Raw genomic sequence first — 26,690 nt, 5'->3', positions numbered from 1 at the left:
TCTGCAGTTCTCAGCTTATTAGTCAGCAGAGCTGGAGCTGTAAATGCCGAGCAGGAGGGAATGGGAAATGTAGATCAGGCACCAGCCTGATCTAAGTATTTATTTTTACAGCAGCTTGTTGCAAACCCCCTCCCCTCTGGTAAAGGTGGTTTGTCCCCGCACACACTGCACTGGCCAGTGTCTTCTGACAGGAAGGCAGCGGGCTGGGGACAGAGGGCAGCGCTGATCTGCAATGGGGAGGCAGCGGGGACAGAGAGCAGCACAGAACGGGGCAGGTGTTAATTACACAAGCATGTGTACGCAGTAGCTGTGATGTCCATCTTCACAGGAAGCGCCTGCTGATGACGTGCACTGTCAACAATAGCAGCAGGACGTCTCACTCGGTTTTGACTTGGAAGGCAGAATTTGCATAAGCAGAAGGTCTCCTAGTGACCTTTGCGTGTCAGCAGGGCTGCCGCGGCAGCCAACGTCACAGGGGGCGGGGCTTATGCATTAATTGTATATTATATAGTTTATTAACATATTTTTGTACATTTATTGTACTGTTTTTGCCTGCAATTTCTCACATGGATTTCAATGCGGTTTTACATTTTATGAGTTCAGTTCCAGTTATCCATGCAAAAGAGCCATTGAGTTCTGATGCAGAGAGCTGTCTTCTGAAGCTTATTATCTCAAGTGTCTGGCACTGTACGGTTTTGTTTTTTTTCTGCAGAGAACAGTTCAGATGTACACTAGCCTGCTCTGTAAAATCATTTAGAATGCTGAGTAATGTGTAAACTGCAAATATTAGAGAATGATACAATGTTATTAAAAAAACATACAACTGAAAACAAAAATATGAGAATATTCGCTTTGCTACTAATGCTCTAGTCATTATCTGTACTAGACAACAAATTCATTATGTCATAAAAAAAAAAAAAAAACAAGTCGGCACAGGGGAGAAATCAAATTACAACTTGTGATTTGACACAGATGAGGGGGAACTAGACAGGATAAACTCTCTAAATACATACAGGTTGTATTTATCTCTGCTTTCCTTCTGTGTAATATGTTGGTGTTACATACATACTGGAAATAAAGAAAAATTTACGTTAAAAGTTAAAAATCTACATAATAGCTTACCATGTTCAATGATTTCCACCAAGCTCCTTAAATGTGGTAAAATGGCACATCCCATCAGTATAGCAATCTGCTGCACAATTTTAATACCAGTGTGACGAGCTTGCCATGACTTTTTGCTCTTGCATACAGCTTTCAAGAAAGGAAGCAAGGAAGGAATACCAAGAGCAGACGCTACTACAGCAAAAGCTCTGGCGGTTGTGTTACGAACATATTCATCCATGTTGTCAATATCTGGTCTCATTGTTGAAATCATTGTAGCTAAACCAGCCGCCTAAAAGGAGTGAAAAAAAAGATCACCTGTGAAAACGCCAATCTATTCCACTTACTGACTAATTTTCTACAACAAATTAAAAAGTGTAAAAGGTGCCCATACAGGTATAGATTGCCACCCAATGATGCAAATAGATCAATCCCTCTCTGATATGAATCTGATCAGAAACAGCTCAAATCCTCCCATACACAGCACACATGATTTTCAAAAGATCTTACAATGGAATGTATTGAAAATCCCTGCATTGCACTGTTCTAGAAAAGAACAGATCATAAGAACATTTGCAAAATTGTTTGCAAACTTATACGTATTCTTTACACAAAAGCCACTCAAGAGCAAATAAAATAATTGGATATGTATAGAAGCAAAGTGTTGGATTGAACTTGTACTGGTTTCATGGGTCAAATATACTTATCCTCTCTGGTTCCAGTTGCTGCGAGGGTTAATCAGATGCGACACTCCGCACAGTAATAACAATGGACGACAGTCTATTTAACAGCATTCCACCATTACAATACAAACCATGTACCAATACCAATAAGAGTACAAGAGTTGTAAGTTCAGGCTGGAGCACACTTTTCTGTCAATTTTCTGTGTGAGTTTTTCTGCACACCATGTGCAGTGTGTCCGTATGCGGGGAATAAAAAAAACACAGATTTTTTTTCCACAGAAGCCATTATATTTAATAGAGAATATGCATGCAGTTAAATGTGCACTATCCCATTAGAATGTAGGTGTGAGTAAGGCTGGATCCACACTTGTCAGTTTTCTACATCAGTTTTTCTGCATGAGTTGTTTGACAGTGCTGCATTGCTGTCAATGGATTTTCTACATGTAAAAAAAGGCATTGAAGTGTGAACTAGCCAATTGATAAACAGTGCTGTGTGTGATGCCCGATAACGCACTGCAGTTTCTGCTTCAGCTGAGCACTTCCGGTGCATCACATCGCACAAGGTGTAACATGTTCCACTGACTTTGATGGCCATTGCGATAAAGTGTGTTAGGTGGAACCGAGGCAACCCAACACAGTAAGCATAAAAGGGGCCTAAAGGCGACCATACGCTTGATTTTCCTGGCATACTCAATCATCATGGTTCGACCAATGGAGCACCAGCCCTCCTGCCCCCTCCCATCTAAAATGTGCTCTCAAGAGCCCTGCAGAGTGTTAGCAGCAGAGTGTACGCTCACCTGTCGACAGGCACTCTCCTCTCTGTGTCTTATCTCCATCTGTGTCCCATGACCAGAAAGCATCATATTTGATGCCACAGGGTGCAGGGGCTCCAGCAGCGATTGAGAGAATAAACTACAGGTTCATGTTGGTCGACAGGCGAGCATAAATTTCACTACAAACGCTCTGTATGGCCCAGGGGAGAGCATATTAAACAGGGAGACTTGGGTCATCCCGGCAGCTCCATAGATTTTCAATAGTTTTCATGTGGCAATCTACTGAAAATCTAGGTAGAGTGTGTGGCAGTAATAAATCCCCCTCCCTGCTCAGATTTCGAACAGAGATGGATCTGATGGTGGAATCTGATGGTCATCTATGAGTCTGTCAAGGTGTCATACAGAAAGTGATTTTGCGGCCAGCTTGGCCGTCTGATTCGATAATGCTCTCAAATCAAATGAAAATCGGTGCCAAAGGCATACCTAATTGATGATTTGACAACTTCCATGCAAAACTCTATCAAATGCATCAATCGAACATTCTGGAAAATCTCAGGCCAATGTGGTTGATTGGGTGCGAGGCGATAACTGCGCGAGATATCAGGACAAGTGACAATCCAACCCTGGCCACTGTCATGGCGTAACACACATGTGCCACATGCGGCAGCCACGTGGGGCGCAACTGGAGAAGCATGAGATGCTGGAAACTTGTGGCAGTTGGAACAGGTGAGATTTTTAATGCATGGGGACCGGGGGTACACAATATTTGGGAGGGGACAATCGCAGAGGCAGCACAACGAGGCTGATTCCCGAGAAATGTCCTGCTGAATCAATCAAGAATCGGCCTGTGTTGTATGGACAGCCAACAGATCGATCTCTGATCACATTTGTATCAGATTGTGGACATGACCATCTCCTCTTGGGGGATTCTCAGTTATTTTTTTTATCTATACTTACTGAACGTCAGTTGCTCACCCAAACAGCCAAATAGTTTGCAACTGAGAGGGGATTCCTTTGTATAGATACTTTCTAGAGAGCTTTTTTGTAAAAAATAAATCTCCCATGAGCACAGAATATCAGATTTCTCCTAATTTTGTGGTCACTTGCAGCAGGTAGTAAAATGCTAATTTATAGTTATAGATTTTACTCTGAGAAATGTATATTTTACATTTTTTTTTATAATGTGGTACTTTCAGAAGGCTTCATTTTTGCTAACAGGAAGCCAATTGTAAAGTTAGCTTTAGGTTAAAAAAATGTTTAAGTACATTCCAACATATGGTACCAACTCACCGAATCACTCTTTCCAGCGGTGATCTCAATGGCCACAGGGGCATCACTGGCACATACTAAAGGAGGGTCACATGACACCGTTGTGACCATGTAAGTTAAATCTATTAGGCTAGGTTCGCAGTGGTTATTCACATAACGCATGCGTTAAAATGTGTGTGAACTGTGATGAAGACTTGACATATGCAAAACCTGCATGCAGCGAGTTAGAACAACACAGTGAACAGGCCCATAGAATTGTATGGGCAGTGAAAGAACATGCAGAATTAATCTGCAATGCAACTGACCACTGTGGACAGGGTCTCATTGTGCACCGTACACATCTCAATAGGGAGGGAGAGTAATCCGGCCCTCTATTGGTGGGCAGGTTTCAAAACACTAACGGCCGGATATGGCCCACGAGCTGTAGTTTGCCCAGCCCTAATACAGAGGCCGATAGCCAACATTCGAGCATGCATCATAATATTCTGGAGACTGTAAATTACAAGTGTTAATCAGATGGTAGTACCCTTTCTGATTAAAGGGAACCTGAATGCTTAAAAAAAAAAATTAGTTTCACTTACCTGGGGCATCTACCAGCCCCGTGCAGCCATCCAGTAGGCCTTCGCAGTCACTCATGGCTCCTTCGGTCCCCCACTGCAAGCTAGTTCCGTTTTTGGCGATTCTGGGTCGGCGGGCCGCCACACCTACCTTTGCACGCATTCCTGCTGGTGCAGGAAACTATCGCGGACATTAACAAGTACATTTTTATGCGGTACAGATGCAATGCGTAACATTTTATGTGTTGCACCTGTAACGCGTAAATATGTACGCGTTAATCTCCGCAATTGCTTCCTGCACCAGCAGGAATGCGTGCAAAGGTATTCTTGGCGGCCCGCCGACTCCAAGTCGGCAAAAATGAAACTAGCTGGCGGCAGGGGACCGGGGGAGCCATGAGTGACTGCGAGGGCACAGGTTGGCTGCACGGGGCGGGTAGATGCCCCAGGGAAGTGAAACTTTTTTTTTTTTATAGAGTTATGGTTCCCTTTAAATGACAAGTAAAATGTAGCTGTAATTGCAATAAATTGTATCAGACTATGGGGTTGATTCACTAAAGTAATTGGCACAAGTAACCTGTTACTCATGCTATTACACCAGCACGCTTTTATTTTCAATCCTTGCATCCTACGCAAGCTAGTGGCAGCGTAGTGTGCGTAATTAAGCTCAGAGGAGCGCCCACTTAGCGCATGCTATGCTGCGGTAGTGCAGCATAGCAAGCGCTGGTAACTTATACACGCTCCTTGCCAATAACTGGCGCTCTACTTGTCCCGCCCTGAGCACCTTCGGGTCCTGTGGCTTTAAAGGACATGATCCCCACTCTTTGATTGGCCCAATAGGCTGCCTATCACTTGACTTGAGGTTGAATAAATGTGTAGAACAAAACATGAAGCTGCAATACTTTTCTGTGAGAAAAACTTGATTTTCTGGAAAAATTGGTGCCAACAATTTCGTCTGGGACTGTATAATTTTAGTTATTTTTTTTAGTGCCTTAAAAGTACCATATTTTAAAGCGTTCCAGCCAAAAGTATAAACCTAGTGCTTTTGAGGAAAAAATGTTAGCTTCATTCCGCGTAAGAAATGACTAATGGTTCACCTCAGTCATTGGCCAATAGAGAGTGTCAGGAGACAGATAAAATATTTATTGGTCTTGTGTGCCAAAACAGTCGCTTTAAAGCTTAGGTACTCAATTCCCACAAGCACTATTTGTAGAGTACAGTGAAGTACTGTGGAATTGTGCTTTTGCACAGAACTGCACATATCACTTAAAGGTTTTAACACTTACCTTTGCCAAGTTAGATATAATTTCCCTGCCTTCAACTCTCGCATAATAGTCTTCATCAATGAGCAAAGGTTCAATAACCACAAGAATCTGAAAAGAAAAATACATAAATCTATGAAAAATGGATTTATTTAACATGGCAAAATATAAGTAGGCGTACATACAGAATTTCAACTTTGCACATATCTTTTCACAGGAAGCAGCAAATACCATTCACTCAAAGCACACTACCTGTCTAGCATTTAAAGTGGAATATAACCCAGAATTTCTTATTTGCTCTAAAAGATTATTTACAGCATATAATATACTAACACAAAGTTTTTTTTTTTTTTTAGTAAAACAGCATTCAAAGGGTTAAATCACAGGGCTGACTCTTCCTTCTGCAGGGAGAACCCTCATGGGAACTGCTTATAATCTTATCTTGTGTACACATTCTTTACTTGATACATTTATGTAAACATTCTCTGGCTGTGCAGGACTTCAGCTGATGAGTGCTGAAGTGAAAAACAGATCAGAAATAACTGCTGGCAGCATTTACAACAGAATGACAACAGTTATAAATAAAATGCACCAGCAGCTTTCAAAGTAAATTAACTGAACTTTGGGAAGTTATAATATCTAAATTTTTTCAGAGTTTTAAACCGCTTTAAATACTTACTGCAGCAGGTGCAGTATAATAACGTCCTGGGAAACTTCATTTGAAGTCCCAGGGATGCGAAAATTTGTCAATGGGAGCGGGCGGCCGCCACACGCTCCCGTTACCGCTGGTTAGCAGGGACATGAATGAACAGGAATGCAGTTCCGATTCATTAATCCAAGTCCCCGATTCAATGAACGCCAGTGTCTATGAGATGCCTGCATTCATTGTATCTTCCTGTTACAGTGCACGCATTACCTCTGATTCACGTCCTTATGTATGTGAATTGGATATAATGACTGAGGCCATCTTGTAGCCAAATAGTAAACCTACATCAAAAAAAGATTTTAATAAAAATACCTACACTTACATCTAAACTCTCCCCCCATAGCACCTAGTAACCCATAAAACCCCTAGACATAATTAACTTTTTATCGGGATTTTTCCACTGACTTGTAATTACATTTTTTGTTCACTGATGGACTGGAAAAATAATTCTTGTGGATTTTCATTTCCTTCATATAATTTGTCATGTATTGAAACAGGTTCAGTAACTGCTTTGCTTAATTTTAAATCTTCATATATAGCCGTTAATAAAATATCGGTTTCAGACACAGGTAATTTTAAATTTTGACGGCTTGTTATCCATTTCCTGCACTTCATTAGAGCTTGCAGAGATATTATCTTCAACTTTATGAGGTTTTTTTAGTAGCTTTCTTATGCGTAACTACTTCCGACACCTAAAGTTGTGTCACTTGCTCAGTGTAACTTTCAGCTGGAGTGTCAGTTTTTGCAAGCATAGTAGCTTTAAATTCTTTTAAACTATCTTTTAAATCTTGTCTCAAAGCCTGTATGTCTCTGAGACGCAGAGTCTTGCTTCATTACTTTATAAGTGCAATCCTTGCATAACAGTTTAGTAGATACAGGATTGACTTTGTTATTACATACAGGGCATTGTTTAGTGGATTTTGCAGTGTCAGGTACACTAGTAGAAGTGCCCTGCAACAAACAAACAAAGATAGCTTGTCCCAAGATAGTTGAAATGAAAATATATCTATCTAAAAATCATCAAGCATATATTCCTGTGTTTCAACAAAATAATGCAAGACTTCGTGTAGAATGCATAGTCATTGCAAAAAAGACACTTGCATTAAAAGAGACCTAATGAGCTTTTAGACAAGACAAGACAAATAACATTTATATTGTGCTTTTCTCCTTGTGGACTCAAAGCGCCAGAGCAGAGCAGCAGCCACTAGGGCGCGCTCTATTGGCAGTAGCAGTGTAAGGGAGACTTGCCAAAGGTCTCCTACTGAATTAGTGCTGGCTTACTGAACAGGCAGAGCCGAGATTCGAACCCTGGTCTCCTGTGTCAGAGCCCTTAACCATTACACCTTCAGCCAACAAAGTCAGAGCCTCACACATAGAAACTGATTCAATGAATATACTGATATGTGAGTGCCTGGGAAAGAAACAAAATGCAGCCACATAACTTGTTTAACCACTTCACCACTGAGGGGTTTTACCCCTTGAACACCAGAGCAATTTTCACCTTTCAGCGCTCCTTCCATTAATTCGTCTATAACTTTATTATTACTTATCCCAATGAAATGAACTATATCTTGTTTTTTTCGCCACCAATTAGGCTTTCTTTAGGTGGGACATTATGCCAAGAATTATTTTATTCTAAATGTGTTTTAATGGGAAAATAGGAAAAAATGTGGGAAAAAATTACTACTTTTCAGTTTTCGGCCATTATAGTTTTTAAATAAAGCATGCCACTGTAATTAAAACCCATGAAATGTATGTAACCATTTGCCCCGGTTATAAAACCATTTAAATTATGTCCCTATCACAATGTTTGGCGACAATACTTTATTTGGAAATAAAAGGTGCATTTTTTTCAGTTTTGCATCCATCCCTAATTACAAGCCCATAGTTTTTAAAGTAACAGTGTTATACCCTCTTGACATAAATATTTAAAAAGTTCAGTCCCTAAGGTAACTATTTATGTGTTTTTTTTTTATTGTATTTTTTTTTTTTAATTACAAAAAAAATAAAAAAATTGGGGAGTGTGGGAGGTAAGGAGTTAATTTATTGTGTAAATGTAATGTTGGTTTATGTAAAATGCTTTTAGGGTGTAGTTTACTATTTGGCCACAAGATGACCACAGTGTGTTTGTTTACATGCGACCTGTAAGCAGTAAGAGGCTGGGAAGATCACAATGATCGCGCTGTTTCTAATAGAAGCAGCACGATCATTGCGGGGGCTTAGATCAACAAACGGGAATGGATTTTCCCGTTCATTGATCTCCGTGCGAGCAGGCGGCGGCGTGCACGAGCGGCGGGTGCGCGCGCACGAGCGGCGGGAGCGCGGACAGCGGCGGTAGCGCGGAAGGTACGGATTTCTCCGTCCCTGGTTTTTTAGGGGGGAAAAAAAGGGACGGAGAAATTCGTACCGCGGGAGTTAAAGTGGTTAAACTTCCGGCCAGGAAAGTCGGCCAAAAAGTAAACCATGGCGGGGCACCAGAGGATAGTCGAGGACCGGAGAGGGCACAGGACAGCTGCAAGGGGCTTGGGGAAGCCCCAAGTGAAACTTTTTTTTTTCTTTTTAACACAGTTAAAGGAATACTGTAAGGGGGGTCGGGGGAAAAGGAGTTGAACTTACCCGGGGCTTCTAATGGTCCACCGCAGACATCCTGTGCCCACACAGCCACTCACCGATGCTCCGGCCCCGCCTCCGGTTCACTTCTGGAATTTCAGACTTTAAAGTCAGAAAACCACTGCGCCTGCGTTGCCATGTGCTCGCTGCTGCTGATGTCACTAGGAGTGTACTGCACAGGTGCAGACCATACTGGGCCTGCGCAGTACACTCCTGTTGACATCAGCGGGATTGAGGACACGGCAACGCAGGCACAGTGGTTTTTCGACTTTAGGGCTGGTTCAGATGGACGTTTGTGCAGCGCCTACCGCCAGCGTTCGGGGCTTGGCATTAAACGCTCCCATTCAAGTGAATGGGAGCATTTGTACCAAGCTTTTACGTGCGTTTACACGAACGCGGCGTTCGGGTCCCGATTTTCCCTGGCGTTCAAGGAGCCCCTGGAAGCTACATGTAGCTTCCAGGGGCGATTAACCGCGACGGGTAATGTCCCCCTAGGGGAAGAAAAACGCGACCGCATCCAAACGCAACATGAACGCTGCTGAAAGCATCATGAACGCAACGCCAACGAACGCAACGCCTCCGAACGTCCGTCTGAACCAGCCCTTAAAGTCGGAAGTTCCAGAAGTGAACCGGAGGCGGGGCCGGAGCATTGGAGAGTGGCTGCGCGGGCACAGGATGTCTACGGGGGACCATTAGAAGCCCCGGGTAACTTCAACTCATTTTACCCCGACCCCCCTACAGTAGTCCTTTAATCTTTAATCAGTGTAGAAACTGTGCAAAGTTACATTTCCATGTAATCCTCAAAAATAGGCAAAAGCAACAGACAGCAATGATTCGGTTAGTTATGATGAAAGTATTGTTTACATTTATTTTATACATTTTTACTAGGGCCCGTTTCCACTATAGCGAATCCGCATGCGGTGTCCTCATGCGGATTCGCATAGGCAATGCAAGTGGATGGGGCTGTTTCCACTTGTGCGTCTGCGAGAGCTTTTTTTGTGCGGCTGAAATCTGCATGGCAGAGCCGTCAGATTTCACGTGCGAGAGGAATGCACGCGAATCGCCGCTAATTTTAAATAGGGAAATCGCATATGGTTTTTGACGCGAATTCGCATGCGATTTCACATAGGTATTAATGTTAATTTACACAGGCAGTGAAATGGTTAAATTCGCATATACCCTTACCTATGTGGAATCGCATGCGAAATCGCGGCAAAAACGCATGCGGAATTGCACCCGCATGCGATTTCGTCCGCAGGAGAAATGCAGGCGATTCCGCACCGCACTAGTGGAAACGAGCCCTTAGTTTTTGGATTGTGGAACGAATCACATATGAATGCTTTGGAGGTTTCTGGAACAAATTATGCTCGCAAACCAAGGTTCCATTGCACTTAAACCACTTCACCACTAAGGGTTTATCACAGGATGCTGCCTCCCTCTCCTGCCGCTTCAAGTTGCCTCACTGCTTTACAGACCCATGGACAAGGAAGTATACCCCTAAAACGCCGTCTGTGTAATATACAGGATTATTGGGTGGGGCTGGGGAAGACCCAGCTTTCATGGTACACATTGGCACCAATGACAAAGTTAGTGGGAGATGGAAGGTCCTCAAAAATGATTTTCAGGTACTTGGAGATAAACTTAAAGCAAGGACCTCCAAGGTGGTGTTCTCTGAAATACTGCCAGTGCCACGCGCTACATCTGAGAGACAGAGGGAGCTTAGGGAGTTAAATAAGTGGCTGAGAAATTGGTGTAGGAAGGAAGGGTTTGGGTTACTGGAGAACTGGGCAGACTTTGCAGTCGGCTACAGGTTCTACAGCAGGGATGGGCTGCACCTTAATGGGGAGGGTGCAGCTGCATTGGGGGAGAAGATGGCTAAACGGTTGGAGGAGATTTTAAACTAGGATCTGGGGGGAGGCGGGAGGATGAAATCTCAATATGTAGACAAGATAAGGTGAAAAGACAGTGGGAGCCTAACATTATGGGGGGTGGAAAGGGGGGGTAGGAAGAGTGGAAAGATTAAAGTGAACCTAAAGCCATAAAAAAAAAAATGAGATGAACTCACCTGGGGCTTCCCTCAGCCCCCTGCAGCCGATCGGTGCCCTCGCAGCTCCGCTCCAATGTCTCTGGACCCGCCGGCGACGACTTCCGGTTTCGCCGTCACCGGCCGACAGGCATGGGAAAGCGAGTGATTGTTCGCGTTCCCAGCCTGTATATTGCCCCCTATGCTGCTATTGCGGCTCCTTAGCAGCATAGGGGGCGATATACAGGCTGGGAACGCGAACAATCACTTGCGTTCCCATGCCTGTCGGCCGGTGACGGCGAAACCGGAAGTCGCCGCCGGCGGGTCCAGAGGCATCGGAGCGGAGCTGCGAGGGCACCGATCGGCTGCAGGGGGCTGAGGGAAGCCCCAGGTGAGTTCATCTCATTTTTTTTTTGACTTAAGGTTATCTTTAAGGAGGTTGGTAAAACTTCAAGTATCCCATTTCATGTAAACAAAATTGGTAAATGTGGTGGTAAAAATATAAAGTGCATGGTAACCAATGCTCGGAGCCTTGCAAATAAAATAGACGAACTAGAGTTCATTCTGAATGACAAAGGCTATGACATTGTTGGAATAATCGAGACATGGATGGATGAAAGCCATGACTGGATAGCTAATTTAAAAGGATACAATGTGTTTAGGAAAGATAGAACATGGAAAAAGGTGGAGGGGTTTGTCTCTTTGTTAAGAATTCTTTTACAGCTGTCCTCAACGATGAGATGGAAGAAGATTGCGAAGATGTGGAGTCCGTTTGGGAAAATATTCATGGTGGAAATAAAAGTTGCCAATTGCTTATTGGGGTATGCTACAGACCACCTCATATTAATGAAGCTGCAGAACTGCGATTACTACAGCAGATTGAAAAAGCTGCAAGTAAAAATGAGGTCATAGTTATGAGTGACTTCAACTTTCCAGACATTGACTGGGGTATTGAGGCTACCCATTCTGGTAAAAGCAGCAGATTTCTGGCAGCACTACAGGACAATTACTTGACTCAAATGGTAACGGAACCAACTAGGGGGAATGCGTTACTGGATCTGATCATTTCGAATAGACCAGATAATGTATCAAATGTGCAGGTTCAAGAACATTTGGGAAATAGTGATCACAACATGATAACGTTTGATCTAGTGACTGATAGGCCACGGGGCAGTGGGTCCACTAAAACTATGAATTTTAGAAAAGCAAAGTTCAATCAAATTAGGCAGGCACTAAGTTTGGTGAACTGGGATAATGTACCACAAGGGGAGGACACTGAAGGGAAATGGCAAGCTTTTAAACTTATTCTCAATCAATATTGTAGTATGTATATCCCATATGGAAACAAAATGTCTGGGAATAAAAAAAGGCCTCTATGGATGAATAGAAAGGTTAGGGATAAAATGAAGAAGAAAAAGAATGCCTATAAGGTCTTAAAACAGGAGGGGACCGAGGCTGCACTAAGCAATTATAAGGAGTGCAATAAAAATTGTAAAAAAAATTAGGCTGGCAAAAATCGAAGCTGAAAATCAAAATCGTTAGGGATATCAAATCTAACCCCCAAAAAGTTTTACAAGTACATCAACTAAAAAAAAAAAAAGAAGAAAGGTTGACTGTATAGGACTCCTAAAGGATGAGGGGTGGGAACTCAATGGTGGATGACCAAGGTAAGGCAGAGTTATTAAATGCTTTCTTTGCTTCTGTCTTCACAAAGGAAACAGCACTGTTGCAAATTACAGAGGCAGAAGAGTCTCAATCTTCTAACTGTAATATTAAATACTAGACGCAGGAAGAAGTGAAGGCAAGACTAAATAAATTAAAAATAGACAAGGCACCTGGCCCGGATGGCATGCATCCTCAGGTCCTAAGGGAATTAAGTTCAGTTATAGATAAACCCATTTAGCTTATCTTTTGTGACGCTCTTAACTGGCAGAGTCCCAGTGGATTGGCGTACAGCCCACATTTTCCCATTATTTAAGAGGGGCAAAAAATCAGATCCAGAAAATTATACACCTGTAAGCTTAACATCAGTTGTATGCAAACTATTTGAGGGATTACTAAGAGATACTATACATGACTTCATAGTAGAAAATAACCTTATTTCTCAGCATCAACATGGGTTTACTAAAGACAGGCCCTGTGTGACTAACATGCTCAGCTTTTAGGAGGTATTGAATGCTAATATGGATATTGGGAATGCTGTAGATGTGATATACTTGGACTTTGCAAAGGCCTTCGACACTGTTCCCCACAAAAGTCTGGTGCAAAAGTTGAGGATGCAAGGACTGGAGAAGAGTCTGTGTGCATGGATAGGGAACTGGCTAATGGGCAGAAAACAAAAAGTTGTGGTCAATGGATCGTACTCAAAATGAGAGACTGTTAGCAGTGGGGTCCCACAGGGGTCTGTACTGGGTCCAGTGCTCTTCAATTTATTTATTAATGACCTAGTAGATGCAGTAGTGAGCAATGTTGCTATTCTTGCAGATGATACAAAATTGTGCAGAATCATCAACTCTCAGGAAGATAGTGTCATATTGCAACAGGATCTGGATAGGATGGCTATATGGGCACATAAATGGCAGATTAAATTCAATGTTGAAAAATGTAAAGTCATGCATTTTGGTCGTACCAATGGTCTAGCACCATAAAAAATAAATGGGATACAGTTGGGGACATCAAACTTGGAGAAGGACTTAGGAGTACTCATCGACAAGTTAAATAATCGTACTCAATGCCACGCCGCTGCAGCTAAAGCTAACAAAATTTTGGGATGCGTTAAAAGGGAAATAAAAACTCGAGATGCTAGCATAATATTGCCCCTGTTTAACTCTCTAGTAAGGCCACATCTGGAATATGGAATTCAGCTCTGGGCACCACATTACAAAAAAGATATTGCAGTTTTAGAGCAGGTGCACAGACTAGCAACAAAATTGATACGTGGGATGGAAGGTCTCGCTTACCAAGAAAGGTTAGATAAACTGGGTTTATTTAGTCTAGAGAAAAGACGCCTTAGAGGAGATCTAATTAACATGTATAAATACATCAGAGGGCAATTGAATAGCTTGGCAGATGAGCTTTTTGTCCCTAGGCCTTCTCAAAGGACTAGAGGACATGATCTGCGCATGGAGGAAAAACGTTTTAGCCATTTAGGAAAGGGTTCTTTACAGTAAGCGTGATTAAGATGTGGAATGCATTGCCACAGGAAGTCGTTATGGCAAACTCTATACCTGCATTTAAAGGGGGCTTAGATGCTTTCCTTGCGTTGAAAGACATCCATGGCTACAATTACTAGGTAATGCCTAATAATGTTGATCCAGGGATTTTATCTGATTGCCATCTGGAGTCGAGAAGGAATATTTCCCTTTTGAGGCTAATTGGACCATGCCTTGTAAGGGTTTTTTCGCCTTCCTCTGGATCAACAGGGATATGTGAGGGAGCAGGCTGGAGTTGTACTTTGCACTGGTTGAACTCGATGGACGTATGTCTTTTCAACCAAAATAACTATGCAACTATGTAGGCTACAGCACCTCTTCCTCACTGTGGCTGCTTTGCTACATGTATCTGATTGCCTGTTTCTCTGAAAGCTACCATAGGTGTTTTTCCGCCACACAAATGGACATTGGACTTTAGTTTAAATGTTAAGCATTCACTCTGTATTCGATTCATAGTCCCACCAGTCCTCTTGCTGCTATGTTTCTCTGATTGCATTATTTGAGGGGTCTATATTTCCTGTGCTGACAGTTAATTCATCTATTGTTCAGTGAATCCATTTTTTGTGGCATATGTATATACTATGCTGTGTTACTCATATGATTGGCTCCGACATGTCAGGCCAGCATTTCCTTAATGATTGTGAATACAAATCATGTGAAAACATTTTTACTTGCAACATATACCTGGTGTGCTTGTCATCTTGTACAGTGCTGCCCAAAATTATTCATACCCCTGGCAAATTTTGACTTAGTTTTAGTCAACCAGCAAGGAATTTTTTGACGGGAAATCACAAAAACATTTCTCAGCGTTTATTTACATTTGAGCAAAACAAGTGTCCAGTCCAAAACTATCTATACCCTTCTTAATAATCAATAGAAAAGCCTTTATTGGCCATTACAGCAAACGCTTCCTATAATTGCAATCCAGCTTTTTGCATGTCTCCAAAGGTATTTTTGCCCATTCATCTTTAGCAATGAGCTCCAAACCACCCTAATATTTAGCTCCCTCCACAGATTCTCAATTGGATTCAAGTCAGGACTCCAAAACGTTAAGGTTGTTGTTCGTTTCACCACTTTTGCTGTGTTTTGGGTCATTGGCATGCTGAAATGTCCACAGGTGCCCAAGGCCAAGTTTCTCTGCAGACTGCCTGATGTCGTTGAATCCTTGTATATTGCTCTTTTTTCATGGTGCGGCTTACAGCGATTAGGTTCCCTCAACCATTGGCTGAAAAACACCCCCAAAGCATTAGGTTTCCACCACCATGTTTGACAGTGGGGATGGTGTTCTTTGGGTTGAAGGCTTTTTTTTACGCCAAATGAAGGAAACATGACCAAACAATTACATTTTTTTTTATTTCATCTGACCATAACACAGAAGACTAGAAGTTGTCTTTGTTTAGATGAGCATCTGCAAAGACCAAGCAAGCTTTTGTGTGCCTTAGCTGGAGAAGTGGCGTCCTCTTTGATCTGCATCCACAGAACCCAGCAGTGTCCGTTGGATTGTCTGCCCTGAAACATTGCCACCAGCAGAGCCCAGATTCACCAGGATGGCCTTGGTGGTGATCCTTGGATTCTTTCACCTCTCTCACTATCCTCCAGGCCAGCACAGGTGTCACTTTTGGCTTCCAACCACATCCTCTGAGATTTTCCACAGTGGGAAACATTTTTTAATAATACTTTGCACTGTAGCCACTGGAACGTGATACATTTAGAAATGACCTTGTAGCCCTTTCCTGACTTGTGAGCAGTCACAATACGCAGCCGCAGGTCCTCACTGAGCTCCTTTGTCTTAGCCATGACTTTACAAACCAACTGCAGGGAGCTGCTGTTTTTCACCTGTTGAATTGATTTAAGGAGTAATTGCAAATTTTTCACATAAATCAAAAGATTTGACACCTGTATTGATGACAAAATCTTGGATTCTGTGGAGTTTAGCAGAGATCCACCATTGATATGGACCGGAGGATTTAAAGGCTGCTGGGAATGATGGGTTGCCCAAGAAAGAAAGGAGTGGCCTGTGAGCTGACAATAAGTGACCAGAATATTTGCAGCTATCCCACACCTGAAGAGAATGTTTTATAATAGGATTGTCAATCCTTGCACGATGTACAGGTGTGAGCCAAAGAAGGTTTCTAATACTAATAGGTGCAATAAGCTGCCTCTCCATATCTACTGAGGCAGGTCTATCATTTTCAACATGCCAATTGGTCAAAATAGCCAATTGAGCTGCTTTATAATAGTGAAAAATATTAGGTACTCCCATCCCTCCATCTGCCCTTAAACGATAAAGGTAAAGTTTTAAGAACCTAGGTTTCTGAGCTCCCCAAATAAGGACATTCATTTTTTGCTGGAGGGAATCAATGAATGAAGAGGGCAGGGGAATAGGTAGTAATCAAAATGCGTACAGTAATTTGGGAAGGGGGGGTCATTTTTATGGCCACAATACTGCCTAACCAAGATATTGAATACCTCTTCCAGCACTCCAGCAGGTCTGTTAGTTCCTTTGCAAGCGGAGGGAAATGATGTTGGAAAAGCGTAACATAAGAATTGGTGAGATGGATACCAAGATAATGTAATTTGTGAAGATCCCAATCAAATTCAAACGTATCTTGTAATGCTTGCATCAATTGAGGTGGAAGGGAAATATTTAAGGCTTTTGACTTTGCCGGATTAACGCAGAGCCCCGAAATTATACCAAACTATTAGGATTCTAGTAAGGGCTAAAATGGATCTGGCAGCTGTTCCTAATTAATCAGGGTAATTAGGATGCTTTTGAACAGCTTGGATTATTTGGAATGGTATAGAACTTTGAATTTTTTACAGACTGAGTTTGTGAAGGATATGAATAATTTTAGACTGACACTTTTTGCTCGAATGTAAATAAAAGCGGAGAATTTTTTTTTTCCCCACAGTAATGCCTCATGTACATAGTCTTATCTTTTGGGAAACACCCATGTCATATGAGATGTATATATATAGATCTAGATCTAGATATATAGATAGAGATATGATTATATACTGCACTCAATTAGCATTTATTGCTTGAGTGCAATTTGCATATTTTATTATAGGCGTGCAATACTGATCTTGCTTCTCTTTTTCCATTTGTGGACCAGAGCAATTTCTACTTTTCAGCGTTCTTCCCTTTCATTCGCCAATAACTTTATCACTACTAATCACAACAAAATTACCTGTACCTTGTTTTTTTCGCCACCAATTAGGATTTCTTTGGATGGTATGTTTGTTAAGAATTATTTTAAGCTAAATACATTTTTAACGGGAATAAGAAAACAAATGGAAACAATTCATTATTTCTCGGTTTTCGGCCATTATAGTTTTAAAATAAGACCAGCCACTGTAATTAAAACCCACCTAATTTGTTTGCCTCTTTGTACCAATTACATTTAAAATAAATTCCTAGTACAATGTATGGGGACAATATTTTATTTGGAAATAAAGGTGTGTTTTTTCAGTTTTGCATCCGTCATTTATTACAAGCCCCTACTTGCAATACTAACAGTAATATACCCTCATAATATACATAAAAAAAAATGTTTACTCCCTAAGGCCATTTATGTTTTTTTTTTTTTTTTTTTTTAGGTTTTTTGATATGCATTTGTTATATTTTTGTAACTATGGGAGAGTGGGGGAGGTGAGGGGTTAATTTTAATGGTACATGTATGCATTTTTATATAAAACGGTGTGTTGGTGTAATTTTACAATTTAGCCCCAAATGTCCCCCCACGTTATCTTCCTGTGTGTACTGTTAGTATGCTAACAGGAAATAACGGGTGTACAGGTTACTTTAATTTTATCAATGGCCACATCTCACTGATGCTGGTGGCCATTGTTCACAGGCACTGTGACCCCAATTCACTGATCGGTGTAATAGTACACCACCACAGAGGGCGGGCATGCACATTTGCATGTGCCACCCCTAGACAATAGAAGACAAATCTACTCCCCTAGAGCGGTAAGCGACCAACCACAGGGCATAGATATACTGCCGCTGATGCGGCTAGTGGTTAAAAGCCTATCACATGCAAAAACATCTTTGAACAGCCAGCCAGCTACAATGACACAAACCTTGCCCTGCTTAACACAGCTTATAGTGGGGCACTGCACAGTACAAGATGTGTAGAGCTGCTTAATGCTCCAGGCACTTCAGAGATTGGTGTGGACTGTCTCTTTGCAGCCCACAGCACAACACCATCCCATGGCTCAGTAGTAGAGAACTCCCATCTCACAGAAGCCCTACTGTTAGCTATGACCACTGTTTTTTAGAATCATTGGGCAGTTTTATTATGTAGCCTGACCTCTTCCACACACCGAGCACTTAATTTTGTCAATAAAGAATAATTTTTGTACATTTGAACATAGTGAAGAACTTTTGTAATTGTTCATTGGACGACACTTTTGCCGATGCAAACGTTGCACTATTCGTAGTGCCCCCTTACTTCAGCTGTGCACAATTTAACTACCTTGGCTGTTCAAATACCCTTCTTCATGGACACCAAAATAGATAATTGGAGTCATCAACTTGAAGTGGTATGAAACTGAGCATTTCCGCATTGCTCTAAAATATTTACAGCATAAAAGCTACTACCACAAAAGATAGCAGAACAGCATTCAAATAGTTAGACACAGCACTTTGTTCTTCAGTGGAAAGCTCCTTGCTTCAGTGGGCAGCTTCTGTCCGCATCCGAATAGGTGATAACATTATCTTTTGTTTACATTCCTTTGTTTGCTACATTCCTAGTTGTGCTGAAAATATGCTCTGTTGTAAAAGTAGAGAGCTGAGAAGTGGTCACTAGATGGATTTATAATAATAATACTACTAACATTTGTATAGCGCTTTTCTCCTGTTGGAGTCAAAGCGGTCAAGAGCTGCAGCCACTAAGGACGCACTCAAGGGCACACCCCGCAGTGTTAGAAAGTCTTGCCCAATGACTTCTTACTGAATAGGTACTGACCCTAATCAGGATTCAAACCTTGGTCTCCGATGTCAAAGGCAGAGCCCTTAACCAGTACACTATCCAGCTACTTTAATATAAAAATGCAGCAGTTTTGCAAGAAAATGCAATGGCACCTGTGCAACTTTGGGACTTGTTACTTTGGGAACTTGTAATTTGTAAACAGACAATATTGCTTGTGCACAAAAGCAAATATGGTACCTGTATGTGTAATGAAAAGTAGAAAAACAAAAGTAGGATTTTGGGGGATCCATTTTGGCACCAGGGCTATAAGGGACCACTGAACACCAGGGAAGCTATGGGGAATCGCTAACCACCAGGGAAGCTATAGAGGACTACTGGTGACAAGGGCAACTATGGAGGACCACTAGTCCGGCAGGGCAACTATGAAGCACCACTAGACCATCATGGAAACTATGGGGGACCACTACTACACCTTCCAGGCTCCAGGCGATGTTTGCGTGCCGCCGGGAGGTTCTCTCTCTGTACATCACCGCTCGAAGAAAGTAGTAGTTACACTACTTCCTGCGAGCCACTATGTACAGAGAGATTTGGTGAGTTATTTTGAACTCATCCTTCTTAACCTGTCCTCAGCATTTAATACTGCTGACCACACCTTACTCCTAAAGATACTTTCAAATGTAGACATAAAGGGCCTTTCGCTCTTTCATGGTAATCTTCCTACCTCTCTGGAAGGTCCTTCACAGTCTCTTACTCAGATCAGATCTCTTCTCCTCATGCTTTGTCTGTCGGGGTTCCTCAAGGCTCTGTCCTTGGCCCCCTCTATTCCATCTACATGCATGGTCTTGGTGACTTAATCAACTCATTTGGGTTTCAATACCACCTATATGCAGACGATACACAACTGTACCTTTGGGCCCCAGACCTCAACTCCCTCCTCTCACGTATTCCTGACTGCTTGTCTGCTATATCCTCCATGTCCTCACTTCTTAAAACTTAATATGAGTAAAACAAACCTACTCATTTTTCCACCCTCTATGTCCACCTCTCTGCCTGAAGTAACAAACGTTAATAACAAGCCCATAACTTCAGTTCCCAAAGCACGGTGCTTGGGGGTAATACTTGACTCATCTCTTTTTATTCCTCATGTTCACTCCCTAAACAGCTCCTGTCATCTCCAACACAAAAACATCTCGCATCCGACCTTTTCTCACTCAAGACACAACTGAAATGTTAATACACGCTCTTATATCTCGTCTGGACTACTGTAACATACTATTTTGTGGACTACTTTCTAACAGACTGCCCCGCTCAAGTCAGTACTGAACTCAGCTGCTCATATTCATCTTTCTTCTTGATCTTCCTCTGCTGCCCCTCTCTGTCAAGCTCTTCACTGGCTGCCAATTAACCAGAGGATTCAGTTCAAACTCTTAACCCTAACCTACAAAAAAATCTCTCCCCAATCTCTCTCCCCTGTACATATCCTCACTAGTTTCCAGAGACCAACCCAACCGCAATCTCAGATCTGCATATGATCTTCTGTTGTCCTCTAGAATTACCTCCATACCACACATTCATGTTTGCAAGATTTTGCACTCACTTCACCACTCCTTTGGAATGCCCTCCCACAACACATCCATCACTCGCCAACCTGTTACTTTTAAAACGCTCTCTAAAACATCACTTGTTCCGACAATCGTATGCGCTACTTTAGGCCACTTCCCTTTGTACTAAGACCAAATTGCAGTCCTACTAGGTATCCTAGACCACTAGGGAAACAGAAGGGGGACCACTAAACTACAGGGAGATCTGTATAAAGGAGGGGCACCACGGGTCAAATGGGGAAATGTAGTGTTTTACCACACAGAATAATAGGGATGCAGTGAAATTTATTAAATATACTGATTATCCCCACCCACTTTTAAGACCACACCCTCTAATAAATGTTCATTACAGTTTCTCTTATTTTTACCATTAAAATGCTTTCAATTTTATTTTTATTTTTTTATTTCAAGGCAAAATGTACACACTGTAGCAAAAAAAACACCTAGATCTGAAAATCAAGCATCAACAAAATTGTGAAGGGAACAGAATTTAAGTTATAAATGGAAGAAATAGCCCAATAAAATTTGTGGCTTTTATTTCCAGTAGCACTATTTATTTTAAAACCATAATGTGCAAAAACAGTGAAATTTATTTATTCAGTTTTTCTTCTGCTTGTGCTACAGAGCATAAAACAAGACAATGTTTATATCTTGCTTTTAAACCTGGCAGACTCAAATCGCCAGAGCTGCAGTCACTAGGGAGCCCTCAGTAGGCAGCAGCAGTGCTAGGCTCGGTCCACATTTGTTTTAAAAACATATCTGTTGCTCCGTTTTTGGGCCCGGACCAAAACCGGAGCCATGGATACCAATGTTAAAAATAGCAGCCGTCTTCACCCACTTAAAACCGGATCTGTGGGTGACCTGGGGGATCCGGGTTGAAAAACTGACCGCAGAGTCCGGATTTGCAGGTTTTTCATGGACCCTGGATACACGGAGTGTTAGTCAAAAGCAATGCAAAAACTCCCTCTATACAGACAGCTTTGGACACAGAAACTGATACGTTTTCAGTGTACCAGCCCTGTCTGTTGGTGGGGAAGGGGGCCCTCCACCATATTGGAGGGAGTAGCAGCCAGGAAGGGGGGCAGCTGGCACAGCAGTGGTGAGGGGTGGGGGTCGGACCCCTGCCTCCCTCACTTGAGTCCCCCCTTCCCCACTCCCCCTCCAGCTAGTTTCTTTCAATATCAAGCCAGCGGAGAGAAACTAGCTGACGGGGAGTACAGAAAGAAGCATCCACGTGGGGGGGTCCTACCCACCTCCCCGCAGCTGTGCTCGCTGCCCCCCCTCCAGTTCAGTGGCCCCCCGCCGTGGATCAGTTTTTTACAATGTAGTTCTTGCGCTGGCTCCCGTTAGCCTCTAACAGATGGGCCGGAGACTGCTCTCCTCCACTGCGGGAGGCTTCGGCAGACGGGCTGCTCTGTACTGGGCATGTGCAAGCGCAATCTCTTGCAGTGGTAGAGAGCAGTCTCCGATCCTTCGGTTGGAGACTGCTAACAGAAGCCAGTGTAGGAACAACAGGGCCAGTAGAGGAACGGGCTTCAGAGTTACTTTAAAATTTCTGTTTTGCATAACAAAAAACTAAAAAGAAAAACAGAGAAGCAACCCCTGTCCTAAAGAGCTTTTACCAATATCAATTTTTTTTTTACATACCTTATGCACATATGGTCTGACCAAGTCATCAAGCTTATATAGGATTCTATCGATCACTTTAACCAGTAAATGTCGTTCTTGGTCTTCTAGCGTTGGAGACATCAGCAAAGGCAATATCTGATTGAATAATGGCCCAGCACCAAATTCACGTGCTTTGTCTGTGATTTGACGTAACGCTGCCTAAAGAAAACATACAAATAAGAAAAAAAAAAAATTAACAGTTAAAAGAAAATGGAAGTATAATAATATTAGGTGGCTAGGGAGGGGTGTGTGTGTGTGTGCGTGTGTGTGTGTGCGCGCACATACACACACGTGCGGAGGGGCTTGGTAGAGGAGTTGTGTCAGTAAAATTATATAAAATACAGTTATAAATGTAGACTCCAAGAATCACGACTACAGTAGAGTACAGACAAAAAACGCAATTGCCATTTATGGGATTAGTGGATTGACAAACTGCATCTTATATTAAGCAATTTTAGACCCAGATCAGCATTTCCCAAGATGGAGAAACCAGGAGTGTCAAGCATAAATTACACTAACCAAAGCACTTTCATTTACCAGTATACATGAATCATCAAAGTAACTCCCAAGTAAAAATAACACGAAAGAAGTCTTTTGAAAATGCTTCTTGTGTGACGGTCTTACATACAACAAATGATCAATATAGTCTGGCTGCTGGACCCCTATGCCTTGATGCATGTTGGGGACACAACTCACTTCTGACAGAGGCTAATTCTTAAAAGTAAAGGCCCTCTCCTTTAAGCTGGGAGCACATTTGCCAGTTTTCTATGCATGTTTTTTTCTGCATACCATGTGGGTGTCTGTATTAGGGAATATGCAAACATTTTTACACAGAAATTTGATTGATAAAATGCATGCAGTGCTTCACTGCTGTCCGGTTTTTGTCTGCATGGGAAAAATGCATTAAAGTGTGCACTACCCCATTGATTAACATTGGTTCTCAGTTTTCCTGTGTAGAAAACACACACAAAAACGGTAAACCAGCATGTTCCCACCCTCAACAGAAAGTTAACTCACTACACCTGCTTGCATAATGATCACGTGGCCACATCATCCTGCAAATGGAGTTGAGTTGCCAGGGCAACATGGACGCCATTGTGGCTCAAAAGGTAAAAACTACACTAATAGGACAAACACTTGCACCAAGAAAAATTTTAAACAATTAAAACTACTGGATTTTCCAGTTGGAAGTCTTATGGTCCGAAGGCTGCCAGGTGTTCAGAAGTCATCAGAAAGCAGATCGGACCTGTCGGAAATAATCAATTCGACCAGTTTATCTGATGGTAAATTATATGGTGTACAAGGCATAACAATACAGCAGAGGGTGCTCTCATACCAGACGCAAATACAGAACAGCAGCCCCAGCACCTACCACCATAAAGCCTCACTGAATCATGGGGCCCAGTGTCCTGAAGTAACAAAGTCTAACAAAAGGGACAACAGAAAGCTGCATGGCCCAATGGCTAGAAGAAAGGAGTAGCACCATGAACTCTCAGAAACACACAGTCTACCTCTCAAAACCAGGCAAAGATCCCTCCTATAGCTCAAATTATCAGCAGATTTCTGTAATCAATGTAGACTTAGAGACTTTGAAGTTTCGTTTATTAACTGCTTATCTCAAATAATCCTTTTCAGCATGAATGTCCCACTTGAATCGCCGAATCCCCGCGGCAGATGGGTGATTTATTGCTGTGTAATAGACCAGCAAAGTTTTATGACTTTGTTCGTAGCAGATTGTGCTGCCCTGGAGAGGCTGAGCTTTGAGCTGGAGCTCAGCCTCTCCGCAATCTCCGCGAATCTCTGCGTTCTCCCCGGAGAGGCGGCGATCCACAGAGATGGACAGCGGAGGAGGCAGAGCTACAGCCTAAAGCTCTGCCTCTTTGAGGAACTATAGCCCTGAGAGCGCCCGGAGCTTTGCAAGGCTATTACACAGCAATAAATAACCCATCTGCCACAGGGATGAGGCGATTCAAGTGGGGCATTCATGCTGAAAAGGATACGAGAAAAGCAGGTAAAAAACTAGACTTCAGAGTCTCTTTAAAAATGTATTGTAAAATAATGGCCAATCGTCTACTTACCATTATCCCTGAGCTAATTCACCCTGATCAGGTAGGTTTTCTACCAAGTAGAGAACTCAGAGACAATACAATCAAAACACTGCTTCTTTCTAATTTTGCTCAGTACACTAAAACTTCTATCAATTGACGCAGAGATGGCCTTTGATAGGCTTTCTTGGTGTTTCTTAAAAAGTGCACTGACTCAACTTGGTTTCCCGCCAGGTTCCAGATTTTTAAAAATCTGGTTTTCACTCTATACGATAAATCCACAGCTCAACTCAAAATTAATGGCCTTTTATCTGATCCTTTGAGTATTAGTAATGGAACCCGCCAGGGCTGTCCACTATCCCCACTACTTTACATTGTCTCTATGGAGTACCTGGCTATTTCCATATGCAAATAATGTGGATATTCACGGGTTACTAGTTGGAAAAGGTCACTATAAAAAATGTCATTGTATGCTGATGACCTGTTGCTTTATATTGCTGGAACAAGGAGAGAAAAATCTGTGGCGAGTGCACTAGTTATATATGCCATAAGCCATACACAATGGGTGGCGCAACATCCGGTATTAAATCATAGTTCATTCAATAGTAGCAATAGAGAAAAGGCAATCCCAGGAGCAGCTCATCCAGTATTTAAAGGCAACTTTTAATCATCTTCATTAAAAAAGACAAGGCTTTATAATGGCATAAAAAAGTGGTATAGACAATATACACCAGAATTACTTATCTAGTCGCTGCAGCAGCAAGGAGGTGCGGAGGTATAGTCAATATTGCTGACCCAGTGACATCCCTTCTTAATGTGCTTTAGATGCTAGAATCCTTTGGCACATTGAGCATTTTTTTTTTTAAATTAACTCTTCTACGTGTGAAGTGCTAAACCTATCACTCTCCACGAGTGGCTCAAGCTCTACAGAAGGCATTTACTTTTAATTGGCGCGAAGACAAGACCACTTATTTGGGTTTTAAAATTACTAAGAATCCCTCTCACCTCTTTAAAGAAAACTTTCTACCATTATGGTCTAGATTTGAGGGTGACATACAGAGATGGGAAGGAATGCTACATTCATGGACAGGACGTATAAACGTTATTAAAATGAACCTTATGCCAAGATTACTGTACCCCCATTCAGACACTGCCTATTTATAGACTTTTTTTTTGTTTTGTTTTTTAAGAGTTATGCTATTATGGTCTAAATATATTTGGGGCAGCCATAGACCTAGGATATACAGGAACATACTCTATGTTCAAAGAGTCAGGTGGACTTGCTCTTCCTAATCCCAAATGATGTCAACTAGTAGCTCATTTGACATGCATTAAAGACTGGGGGATAAGATATGTGGTTAGTATGGAACACCTTTAAATCCTTTTTACGTGGCGAATTTATTGCGGCGGTGGACAATTGTGAAAGTGACACAAAAAAAGCGCAAACAGCAATTTAATTCACCAAATCGACAACCTACATAATTTATACTTTACTAGTCGTGACCCTAACCACCTAACCACTTGGCGTACAGCATTCAGCAACCACAAATCCCCTCATAGAAGAATTTACGAAAAGTAAACCATTTTTTAATAAGCAAGCATTCTTTGAGCAGGGGGAGAGAGTGGGCACCCTTCTAGCTAAAGTTTCTAAAACATATACCTCCCCACAGGTAATAACCCACATAGAAAATGCCCAAGGTGTATCAGTTTCAGGTAGCGCTGATATTAATCAGACATTTCTGGATTATTATAAATCCTTGTATAGTAGCAGCAACCCCGCCACTCAGACAGATACTGAAATATACTTATCTGAACTACAACTACCATGGTTAACCGTGGAACAGTGTGAGGCGTTAGATGCTCCCCTATCAGTAGAAGAACTAAACATAGCAATTGCACGTTTCCCTAATAAAAAAGCTCCAGGTTTGGATGGTCTCCCCATCTTAATATATAAATTTTTTTTGATGAGGTGATAACTCCACTATTGTTGCAGACATTCACAAACGCCTTTGACTCTGGATCTCTTCCTAGCTCTATGCAAGAAGCCCTAATTATTGTCCTCCTGGCAAGGACCCACTTTACTGTGACTCATATAGGCCAATTTCTCTTTTACCCACGGATATCAAAATTCTAGCTAAGGCCTTGGCCATACGATTAAATTCTGTAATTGTATCTCTTATACACCCTGACTAAACAGGCTTTATGCCCGGCAAAAACACGGCTATAAATGTAAGGCGCCTAAGGAC

The 26,690-nt window shown here is 42.1% G+C and overlaps 1 protein-coding gene across 3 annotated transcripts in view; it reads right to left on the bottom strand.

Annotated features, from left to right (window-relative positions):
* SF3B1 (splicing factor 3b subunit 1) overlaps positions 1 to 26,690 on the bottom strand; it is a 315,589-nt gene that overhangs the window by 122,494 nt on the left and 166,405 nt on the right. For all 3 annotated transcript variants that reach the window (XM_068244953.1, XM_068244952.1, XM_068244954.1), the window contains 3 exons: positions 22,379 to 22,558; positions 5,667 to 5,753; positions 1,123 to 1,393 (listed from right to left, as the gene is read on the bottom strand). In XM_068244953.1, the coding sequence (XP_068101054.1) occupies positions 1,123 to 1,393; positions 5,667 to 5,753; positions 22,379 to 22,558 (538 nt within the window). The remainder of the gene's footprint in view (positions 1 to 1,122; positions 1,394 to 5,666; positions 5,754 to 22,378; positions 22,559 to 26,690) is intronic.

This window comes from Hyperolius riggenbachi, chromosome 7 (genome assembly GCF_040937935.1).
Source record: "Hyperolius riggenbachi isolate aHypRig1 chromosome 7, aHypRig1.pri, whole genome shotgun sequence".
Classification (NCBI taxonomy): Eukaryota; Metazoa; Chordata; class Amphibia; order Anura; family Hyperoliidae; genus Hyperolius; species Hyperolius riggenbachi.
Note: the sequence above shows the minus strand (reverse complement) of the source record. Positions and strands in the feature narration are given on the sequence as shown.